General features: G+C 32.7%; 1 protein-coding gene across 4 annotated transcripts in view; it reads left to right on the plus strand.

Annotated features, from left to right (window-relative positions):
• LOC127974998 (sodium/hydrogen exchanger 1) overlaps positions 1–11,924 on the plus strand; it is a 41,438-nt gene extending 29,514 nt beyond the window's left edge. The window contains exons 6-14 of one of the 4 annotated variants that reach the window (XM_052578684.1): positions 65–154; positions 2,036–2,106; positions 2,414–2,590; positions 3,452–3,566; positions 3,667–3,768; positions 3,840–3,921; positions 5,266–6,062; positions 6,246–6,438; positions 6,829–11,924. In XM_052578684.1, the coding sequence (XP_052434644.1) occupies positions 65–154; positions 2,036–2,106; positions 2,414–2,590; positions 3,452–3,566; positions 3,667–3,768; positions 3,840–3,921; positions 5,266–5,573 (945 nt within the window). In that variant the 3' untranslated portion in view covers positions 5,574–6,062; positions 6,246–6,438; positions 6,829–11,924. Of the gene's footprint in view, positions 1–64; positions 155–2,035; positions 2,107–2,413; positions 2,591–3,451; positions 3,567–3,666; positions 3,769–3,839; positions 3,922–5,265; positions 6,439–6,828 lie in introns of all 4 variants that reach the window. The other 3 variants (XM_052578683.1, XM_052578682.1, XM_052578685.1) reach the window with 3 other exon arrangements.
• Positions 11,925–12,267: the final 343 nt, after the last annotated feature.

Genomic DNA, 12,267 nt, shown 5'->3' on the forward strand with positions numbered 1-12,267 from the left:
CTAAAGCTGTATCATTTGCATTTAAATAGCATTAATTTCCGCTCTTCTCTCTTTGTTTTGGCAGGGCATGACCATTCGTCCTCTGGTGGACCTCCTGGCGGTGAAGAAGAAGCAGGAAACGAAGCGATCTATTAATGAGGAGATTCACACACAGGTGCTGAGTTTCTCCCATCTGTGATTCTGGAATATTTTATGATTTCTCAACATTTTGCCTGTCCCGAATAGACTTGATTACACAGTCTTATTCACAATAAAGCAGGGCTGGGTTAGTTGAGTTAATTATAGTGTGTAACATCCAGTACAACTGAAGATGAGTGTGTTTGAGCACCACCTGCTGGTCACATAGTGGTAATGTCACAGTTTTATTTAGAAACACGGCTTGATGTGTTTAGAATGAAGGGTGTCAGGTGTCTGTTTAGACACAAAAGGCCTGGAATGTTTCCAGCTCAAATTAAAAAAAAAAAAAAAAAAAACTTTGCATAAAGAAAATTGAAGCCCATTTGTAAACTACTACGATGCACCATAATAAAATAATAATAATAATGCCTTCAGGAAAATCTAAAGAGAATCACCATCAGGAATTAGGAATGTCAGAATGTCAGGCAGGAAAATGTGCTTAATTGTCATGAAAATAATGACACGATGCATGAAATCTTAATTATCTTAAAAATAGACTGTTTCCAGGTAATACTGCACAAATAAATTACCGGGGGAAAAAGTATAAAATTAACCCCATTTTTGCATTGTGATATTATTTTCATGACAAATAAGCATTCTCTTTATCATAACGCAAAATATCTCATAATAGTAAATTGTTTTATGTTTGTTAGAATTTACTTTACTAGAATATACTTTAAATTTGAAGTGAATTAAAGTTTAAAACATAGTATCTGAAGAGAATTACTATAAAAATTTGGTGATTACAAATTTGCATGAAAATGTCACAATGAAAAAATGTCACAATCCTCCTATGAATAGAAGTAATTTTCTTCAAGTAAAAGTACTCTTCACCTTAATATCAGAACAATGTATTGCAGTCTTTTAAAATCAGACTGTATCTATATCAGAGACTGGAGGGCCTGTTAACACCTAGCATCAAAAAGTTACAAGCTAGTTTTCAAGGAGTTTGTCTGTTTCTTTTACTGAATATTTTCAGGTTAAAGCATGATTTAAACAGATACAACACATTCACACGCAATCGCTTTCGCAATAATGCATTCAAACTAATGTAATCTTACAGTGCTACTACATCATCAGTTTTTAATCAATGGGATTCAACTCATAATTTCATATGGAATACGCTTCGTTATTTATACAACATAACGTTAATATTAGGACTTATAGAGCCCTAATGCACATGAACATATCTGCGGGGCTCTGAATGCGAACTCATTTTGTGGACGCTTTCTTCACGAAACAATGATATTACAGTAAAAAAATAATATGCTAGTGAATACATTCTAATGTAAAAAGTTAAATATGAAGATAAATGGTGACAGAGTACATTAAAATAAGAGTATCTATCAATTCCCCTTATGTATAAGGTATGTTCTTATACATTTTACTTATATCTAGTTTTTTTAAAATATTAATTTGATATATGTTATATAAATATGTGCATACATATAAATAAATATATAAATATATTTTTAATTTTTATATAATTTTAAATGTAGAAATATATTATTTAATATTACATACATTTGTTATAATATATGAATTTAATATGAATATTCTTTAGAAAAAGCAGATGAAAGTTTGTATGCCAGACGTAAGCATGGATCCACTCCACAAAAATCAGTACAGAACATTTTTCCCACAAATTGGCATTTATTCACCACTCATAAAGCTGATTGTTGCTATGGAAACACCCATTTTTATGAGCATGAGTGACCGTCTTATTTAATGCTCGTTATCAGCATCATGTTCAGCTGCAGCTTCTGTTTAACTGACAATCTCCGCATTATTGATTGATATTGTAGTTTATGTTTCCTAAACAGCTTTTCTATTTCTATTGTCATTTCCTTGTCTTTAGTTTTTGGACCATCTGCTGACCGGCATCGAGGGCATCTGTGGACATTACGGACATCATCACTGGAAGGACAAGTACGTATAACACAAAAAGTCAAATTTGGCTTTTCTGTGAGCGATTTTGAGACTATTTGAAGTCTGTATGAAGTCACACACGTTTGATCTTGGTATTTGGATGATGATTTAAAATCATCATCCAATCATTTAAGGATCAGATATGGAGAACCACATGTAGTTTGGTTCATTTCAATGCTTTATGTTCGAGACGGATTCCAGACAAAGCGTCAGTGTTTCTCTGCCGTAATGACACTGAATGCCAATGTTTGCTATCTGGATAAACCACGATTATATGAAAGCTTCACCTTTTCCTTCTCATTTCCAGGCTGAACCGGTTCAATAAGAAGTACGTGAAGAAGTGCCTGATCGCAGGCGAGCGCTCCAAAGAACCACAGCTGATCGCCTTCTACCACAAGATGGAGATGAAGCAGGCCATCGAGCTGGTGGAGAGCGGCGGCGGGTCCAAGCTGCCCTCGGCCGTGCCGTCCACCGTCTCCATGCAGTGAGTGCTTCAAACCTCCATAATTAGGATCCGTTTTAGAATTCATGGAATGCAGATAGAAAATAGGGAATTTGTGGAATGCTTGTAGAAAGTGAATGGAATGTGCATTGAATTTAAGGAGTGAATATAGCGCTTTTTGGAGTAGTGGTCGACCGATATATCGGCCGATATTTGGCCGATATTTTTGGCATTTTCCTGTTTGGCCGATGCGTTCGAGGCGGGACTTTTATTTTGATGCCGCTGAGAACTACAGCTTACATTCTCCCTCTTGTTTATTGTCATCATTAAAAATTCTGTCTAATACGGACGTATACAATTTATGGAATGCATATAGAGTGTGTAATATAAGGAAATGCACAGAGAATGTGTGTAAAGTATGCAATTTATGGAATGCATATATACGATGTGTAAGGAATTTTAGAGTTTGTGTGGAATTCGACTAGCATACATGGAATTTTAGGAATGTGTATGAGCTTTAGAGAATGAGTGGAATGCATAAAAAGTGTGGAATGCATATAGATAGTGAAATGTGTAAAACAATGTACGAGTATGCAATTTATGAAATGCTTGTAGAATGTGAAACATAGGGAATTTAAAGAATGTGTGGAATGCATGCAAGTTGTAAAATGCAAATAGCATGTGGAATGTGCGAGGAATTCATATAATGCACAGAGAATGCGTGGAGATTTCGCATTTTATATAAAACATATCAAATGCATGGAAGGTGAAAGGAATTTACATAATGCATGGAAAATGTGTGGAATTTCTAGAATTCATGGAATGTGTGTAGATTTTGTGGAATTTTTTGTTTGTTCTAGAATATATATATTTTTTAAAATGTTAATCTCAAATGTTTTCCAGGAACATCCAGCCCAAGAAGTCTCCTCAGGACCGAGCGCTGCCGCAGCTCTCCAAGGCTCGTGAGGATGAGATCAGAAAGATCCTACGCACAAACCTGCAGAAGACACGCCAGAGAGTGAGCGTCCCCCACTTCCTGTTCTCAAACTGCTCTCCTTGTATTTCCTTCATTTGTGTGATTAATTTGGATCAAACTAAACGGTCTCGTGTATTTTCAGCTGCGCTCGTACAACAGACACACTCTGATTGCTGATCCATACGAGGACGGCTGGAACGAGATCCTCATCAAACGGAAGAGAATGATGGAGCTGGAAAAGAAGGTTTGAAGATCAGATCATTTATTAATCTTAACAGAAAGTCACCATTAAAGGTTTTATCTCTCTGCTTTCAGATATCACAGATGAACAATTACCTCACTGTTCCCGCTCCAGCTCCTGATTCCCCCACCATCGCTCGAGCTCGGCTGGCTTCAGGTGAGTCGGCTGTTTATTCTGCTGGACCGCTGATATATGAGCAGAGGAAAATTAAATCTTTCTCTTTCAGACTAGAGTTTGTTGTGCAGTGCCCCCTAGAGATCAACACTTTCAGTTCAACACAATCAAGCCATATTCCTAACAAACAAAGATCTACCAGAGTAGTTTGTGCAATAAAATTGTGGTAAATGGATATTAACCACAATTGTCATTTGTTTAAAGAAATCAATCAACATGGCAAAAAGATTATGAAAGCTTCATGCACCATTTGAAAGCGATCCTGTATTAAATTGCTATGGTTTTTAGTAGTGAAAATAACTGAAGTACTTGGACATAAGCTATAATTACCATGGTGCATTTTAGTAAGGGCTAGAAGATGTTTTAAGAGCATAATAAGCCAGTACATTTTTTATATATATATATATATATATATATATTTACCTCATTAAATTGTGTTAGATTTTTGCTTCCAGCAAGACAAAAAACATAATGCCAGTGGTGAAAAAAAAAAGAGAAAAAAGAAAAATCTATATATCTTTTGTGTCATGCATATTATATATTTAATTATATTTGTTCTTTCGAATTAAATTCATCTTTGTATATAGGATTTATATTTTTGAATCATTTATATACAATATTTATAGAAAAATTAGCTTTTTCTTCTATATTTTAATTTCATCAAACAGAAAAATTGATGGAGCTGGAAAAGAAAGTTTGAAGTTAATGATAGACTGATACATCAACATGAACATCATTATCAGAAAAAAATATTTTAGTTTAAAGTCAGTATTTTTGTATTATCTGCACTAAAAATACTTAAATATAGCCAAATTTAGTTAAAAAAAATTTTTAAAGTTGTTTTTTTGTCCTAACCCGATATTGAGTTTTTTTTCCCGTTTTTTTTTTTTTTTTTTTTTGTATAAACCTCTTTAAATTTTGTTTAAAAAAAATTAAAAAGAAATGCAATTTAATTAAAATGATCTTTGAATAAAAGTGTTATTTTATTTTCATTTATACACTACTACAGTTGTTTTTGAATTAGCTTTTAATTTAATATTTTTAGTTTTAATAATGTTGTTGTGTTTTTGTTATTTTTTTATTTTTTTTTCTATTTAGCTTTAAAAAAAATTATTTCATTCATTTTATTGCTTCAACCAATGCAACTTTCTCATTTTCATTCCAGTTTTTCGTATAATATTTATCGTTTATTTTATATCCGCTTTATTTCAATCAACAAAAACTATTTCAGTAGCTTTAGTTTAAGTTAACAGTAAGAACACTGATATAAAGTATAGATTGTCTGTGTAGTATCTCTTCAGCCCCTGATTGCTTCCTCTCCCACAGACCCTCAAGCATGGGGCCTCAAGTCCCTCACAGAAAGCATCCCTACCATTAAAGTGGACCTCGCCTCACCGCAAAGCCCAGAGTCCTTTAACATGGTGGACGAGATCGGCAAGAAGGGAAGCCAGCCGAAGGCGAGCGAGGAGAAGGATGGCCTCACCATGAAAGTTCCCTCTACGACAAAGCCGAGAAAAGACAAAACTGCCAACGAGGACGACGACAAGGAGCCGCAGCAACGGTTAATGCGCTGTCTGAGCGACCCGGGCCCCGCCGGCGAAGAGGACGAAGAGGACGAGCCCTTCCTCCACTGAGAGATGAATGAGAATGGATGTCTTGAATCTACGGTCCTTGTGGAGGATCACTAACTGCTGTAAAACAGAGGACAGATGTGTAATCTGTAGCAAGCCAAAACGGAAGGAAAATGAACCAAAATAAAGTAAATGAAAGGGAGCGATCAATATAAGCCATTATTATGATTATCATTTTATTTATCATTGCTCTTTTCAGTTGAAGCCCGTTCACACCAAGGACGATAATTATAAAGATAACGATGACGATAATAGTTGTAAAAATCATTCTTAATATTAAAGAATAGCAGATTCCACACCACAGCTTTAACGATATAAGCACAGAGACTCGATACAAACATCGACACCCAATCAGAATCCATCCTGCTATAGCGACCTGGAGAATTTAAGCATGCGCAAATGTAGTATGATAAAAAGTGGAACTTCTACGACTAGCCATAATCATGAGAAAATCTAAATATGAGATACTACGTCATAATTATGAGATAAAAGGTTGCAATTATGGCACGCTAAGTGATAAGTATGAGATTATGACAGTCAAATATGAGATAAAAAGTAAACAGTATGAGAGTAATAAATGTACAAAATATGAAATAATGAGTTATAAATATGAGACAGTAAGCCATAATTAACCGTCAAAATATGAGATACTACATCATAATTATGAGATAAAAGGTTGCAATTATGGCACACTAAGTGATAAGTATGAGTTAAAAGCCGAAATTATGAAAGTCAACTATGAGATAAAAAGTAAACATTATGAGAGTAATAAATGTACAAAATATGAGATAATGAGTTATAAATATGACAGTAAGCAATAATTGACAGTCAAAATATGAGATAGTACGTCATAATTATGAGATAAAAGGTTAAAATTATGGCATGTTAAGTTATAAGTGTGAGTTAAAAGCCGAAATTATGACAGTCAACTATTAGATAAGAAGTAAACATTATCTCATATGTTGTATATTTATTACTCTCATAATGTTTACTTCTTATCTAATAGTTGACTGTCATAATTTCGGCTTTTAACTCACACTTATAACTTAACATGCCATAATTTTAACCTTTTATCTCATAATTATGACGTACGATCTCATATTTTGACTGTCAATTATTGCTTACGGTCTCATATTTATACCTCATTATCTCATATGTTGTACATTTATTACTCTCATAATGAGGTATAAATATGAGACCGTAAGCAATAATTGACAGTCAAAATATGAGATAGTACGTCATAATTATGAGATAAAAGGTTAAAATTATGGCATGTTAAGTTATAAGTGTGAGTTAAAAGCCGAAATTATGACAGTCAACTATTAGATAAGAAGTAAACATTATGAGAGTAATAAATGTACAACATATGAGATAATGAGGTATAAATATGAGACCGTAAGCAATAATTGACAGTCAAAATATGAGACGTTAAGTCATAATAATTATGAAACAAGAAGCCATAATAATGATGTATCTCATATTTTGACTTTTAATTAATTCATTTAAAAATAAACAGACAATATCCTCCTCTGCTGATGTGGACGCTAATATCATTATAATTATCGTTCTTGGTGTAAATGGGGCATAACACTGTCCGTGCCAGGCATGATGTGACTCAAATCCTAAGCGATGAGTGATTGTCATTGAGCTCCTGTTATTAAACATCAGGTTTATTATTTCTGGTCACATCGTGTCCGGTTGGGAAGTCAATGTTCCCGTCTTGCATTGGCTATGGAATAATAATATTCCACACGAGGGGAACAGATCTATGCATAACCAAACGCTCGCACTGTTCAGTCTATTCAGGTGAAGCGCTTCTGTTGTTGTTTTCAAAGCATTGATGCATTTTCTAGTTCACGATGCTCTTGTGTTCATTCACGTGAATTGCCTTTGTTTTCGTGACGTGAGTATCACTAGTTGTATTTTACCTCTAGGGGAATTTGATTGGTTTATCAGGAGAAATATGAAACCGGTTGCATTACGGCCTTTCTTATATTTATCATACAGATGGTGCGTATTTACACTGGCTTATTATTTCATCCTACAAGTGGAGGACCATTCAAATCACGCACATAACAAACCTGAGAAAAAAAACTATAAACTTGTGATTGCACAAGAGATTCACATATGTAAAGATTTTATTTTACACCAAAAATTTGATTGTGATCGTGTTTCCTGTTTTCTTTGCTTGTACTTTATATCAAAGAACACTTTGGTCTGATAGTCTTTAAATTCCCTTTAAATGCACTCAAGCGCTTTGGTGACCGCTCATGACCACTCTGTTAAACATCTGGACCGTCATATCAGCAAATTTTGATTTAAGGGAATAGTTCATGCAGAAAGAACACAATTCTGTCATTGTTTACTCGCCTTCATTTAATTCCAAACCCATATGCTGTTATTTTTTTTTCTCATTGGAAAGACAAATGTTGATCTTAACGCAGCTCTTTTCCATAAACGTTTATAGTAACCCAATCTGGGGATCTCCAAAAAAAGCATCATGGGAATATCTAAACTTTACATTATATTCCAATTCATATGATTAAAGAAGCCCATTTCTGCTACAGAAAGTCATGGTAAATCATAATTATGACATAAAACATCAAAATGTGAGATACCATGTCATAATTGTGTAGACAAAGTCATAATTATGACATGATATCTCATATTTTGCATCATAATTTTGAGAAAATTCTAAATTATAACACCAAGAATAGTTTGATTAAAAAGTGGAAATCCTAAGATAAGTGATTTTATGACAGTGACACTATGAGATAAAAAATAAACATTATGAGGGTAATAAATGTACAAAATATGAGATAATGAGTTATAAACATGAGACAGTAAGCCATAATTATGAGATAAAAGGTTACAATTATGGCACGCTAAGTGATGCATTAAAAGCCGAAATTATGACAGTAAACTATGAGATAAAAAGTAGACATTTGAGATGCTGAATCATAATTATGAGATAAGCCACAATTGACATCAAAATATGAGATACTAAGTCTGAATTTTGACATACTAATTTATGATAAAAGCTATTAAAAAGTCAAAATTATCAGATAGAAAGTCGAAATTGTCCGAGTTGAAATTATGAGATAAAAACTTGAAATCGACAGTCAAACTTTAACTAGAAAGTCAAAATTATTAAATAAAAATAATAAATTGTCATGCAAGTCATAATTATGAGATAAAGTGGACATTTATTTATATGATAAAAGCTATTACAAAGTCAAAATTATCAGAAAGTCAAAATTGTCCAAGTTGAAATTATGAGATAAAACGTTTAAAAAAAAAAAAAAAAACGTAACCTACCAAGTCAAAATTATTAAATAAAAAGGATAAATTATGGCATGCAATAAATCCTAATTATGAGATAAAGTGTAAATTAGGACAAAAGGTCAAAAACAATGTGAGATGAAATTATGACATGAAAGTAATAATTGTGAGATATTAAGTGACTTCATGCAAACATCGAATCAATTATGACTTCGGTCATAATTATGATTTACAAAAGCATGCTCCCCCCCCCCCCCCCGTTTCTCGTTCCATAGTAAAGACCTGAAGCGGAGTAAATGAAAACAGATGTTTTATTTTTGGGTGAATTATTCCTTTAATACCTGCAGACGAACACTTTCCCGAAACCCTTTGCCATGTAGCTCTGCATTCTCACACACTCACACACACACACACACACATGTGATAGAAACGCAGGTTCGGAAATGTTGATTTGTGTTGCATGACCCCCAAACAGTGTGATTGTATCCCGAAAGAGCTATGCAGAGTCTGAAGTATGAATTATATGAATTATTCCCTTTAAAGCCTTTGCACCGCGAGTATCAAAACACAGGCCTTTGATTCTCCCGCAACCGAGAGGTGCATTGCATATTTTAGAAAGAATCAATAATATATCAAAATCAGAAAGTCTTTTGCATGCACAGAGAGTAGATTAGTCTTATTTTAATGTGAGATGTGGTAAAATCGTATCTATATATTTTACAGATGTGACCTCTAAAGCGTCCGGAGATGTCTATATTCCGCTTTGAAGTATTACAGTGCTAACTGACCAGTTATTTAACTTTTTGACTTTTGCCTTTGAGAAGAGAGGAGGCCTCGTCTTCTGCCTTCCCCATCAGATTCGTCACGGCCTTCGCTTTCGGCTGGTTTTGGGAGTTTAGCTGCTTTCAGCTGGTTTTGGTCTCTGAATGAATGCTCACAGCAGTAATAGGTTTTGATGCATTATACATTGACTGCAGTATTCACATCAACACGGGGGAACATTTAAAAAATTCTGTCATTATTAACTCAACCTTATTTTGTTATAAACCTGTATGCTGTTATTAGTCAGTAGAGTTTTTTTGTTGTATAACCTAGTTTCTACTAATATTGTGAGTTAGTTTTTTTAATTTTTATTTTTCTGATTTAATTTAAATAATTTTCTCTAGTAATCTTGCTGTGTTTGTGTCATTTATAGGAGTTTTTTTTTATATATAACCATATCATTTTTATTATTAATTGAGTTATTTTATTACATCAAGTTCTTTTTGTTACTTTGTTGTTGTTTTTAAATATATATAGGTTTAATTGAATTATATTTTAGTTTTAAATTTATTATTATAGTTTAGTTTTAGTTAGTTTAGGACATCAGGTTAAAGTCAATTAAAATGATTATTTATTGCTTAAGTTATTATTTTAGTTTTTATTCATTTTTATTTTAGTTTTAGTACATCAAATTAAGCTTAATATAAATTATTATTATAAATGTTGCCTTGGCAAGAATCTAAAATAAACAAGTTTTTATATTATGTAATATTTTTATGTTTTTATTTATTTCTACTTTATTTTATTTCCGTTATTTCATACAGTTTTTATATTTACATTTTCTTATTTAATTTTGAGTTAACCGGCTTGTAACAACACAAGGTTGATTAAATAATTACAGAATTTACATTTTTAAATGAAATATTCTTTAAAACGTTTATTTGCCTTTGACATGAAGCTGAATGCCAACGATCTGCCCTTTTTTATGCAATTCTTTATATTTAACAAGTATGCATGCTTTTTGTTTGTCCTTGTGTTATTTTTCTTAGTGTTTTTTATTGCTTGCCACTGATTCTTTTGATTGAGTAACACTTGTGTATTTTTTAAATCATATTCACCATAAAGCCTCTTTATAAAGACATCATGTATGATGTATTGATGTCTGCTTTACGACTGTTTACTTTTTTTGCTTTGCATAATTTTGCCTTGTTTTCAGAGTTTTATCATGAAGCACATGGACAATTCTGTGCATTTACATTATTTTGGTTTGTATTTGTGCATGCTGTAACTGTAAACTGCTGTTCATCTGTCATCTTGCAGATCAGATTCAGATGCATCATGCTGTTTGTGTTTTCTGAAAGATTTTAGATTATCCTGAAGAACTGTAACCGCTCTCAAACATGCTTTAACTCCTTATAAAGCTATATACGGAAAATGCATGAGTTATTTATGTGCTCTTATTTATTTCAGACAAGTGTGGAACAATCGGTTAATTTGTGCTTAAACATCTCGTTTCATAATTGTGAGCTTTTGTTTCTAAACGCAGATTTAAGAGGCCGTTTGAAGCACTTTATCATGAACCACCTTTAAAACAAACATTTTTTAAAATACAGCAATAATAAGCCATCATTCAGTGAACATTTACTACAGTAAACGCACAGATTTTACCTCTCTGTGGAATGTAAAGTCATGTAATGTCATAGGCAGGTTTGAGAAGGGTAAGTTGATTTTATATGGGCTAAGGTGTGGATTTTTAACTTGTATATAGGAACGATTATTTGTTGTGGGTCCAAATATCATGAGAGCTTCATCTAAATGTTATTAATATACTGTTATGTAATCTATTCATGTCTTTTTCTCTCCTGTTCTGATTGGACTAATTCATTGTAATTTGAAATTGCAATAAAATGTTTATTTTACACATACACACACAATATATATATATATCTAAATATAAGATTTGAGATATATACTACTGTACATAAATGTAAAAATCTGAGTGTAGCACTACAAGGATCCACTGTATTTGTTGAGTCACTTCAGCATTCGCTCTTGCATTCTGGGAACTAACATTTGTGTATCATCAAAGATACATGAACGATGTTTTCGTTTGCCAAAAGCACCTGCTTTCTCTTTGATGTGAATGCGCGGTTGGTTTGATGTATTGAGATGTGAGTGCACGGCTCGAGCAGCAGAGGGCGCTGCTCTTCATTCATGGAAGTGAGTGGGAATCTGCTGCTGGAGTCAAAAACAGACCTGGAATTCTTCAATAAAGGTTCAGTGAAGAAAGTTTAACTTTTGGGAAAATCATCCGTCTCAAACTCATTATTTCATGAACTTTGTTTTCTTAATTTTATATGAGGTGTGACATTTTTGTCCGAATACACGTTTATACACTGATATTTTCTAGCAATAAGTAACAGATAAACATCAAATTTAAATTAAATTCATTAAAAATGAGCTAGTTTGTGTAACATGGTTGGTCTAAATTAGACTGAATGTTGATTGTCAGTTATTGATAAATTTGTGATTTATATATATATATATATATATATATATATATATATATATATATATTATAAATGTTTGAGTTTGATAAAAAGCGGTCAACAAAACAATTTTCATGCAAAAAAAAAACACTATATATATATAT

Source organism: Carassius gibelio, chromosome B16 (assembly GCF_023724105.1).
Source record: "Carassius gibelio isolate Cgi1373 ecotype wild population from Czech Republic chromosome B16, carGib1.2-hapl.c, whole genome shotgun sequence".
Classification (NCBI taxonomy): domain Eukaryota; kingdom Metazoa; phylum Chordata; class Actinopteri; order Cypriniformes; family Cyprinidae; genus Carassius; species Carassius gibelio.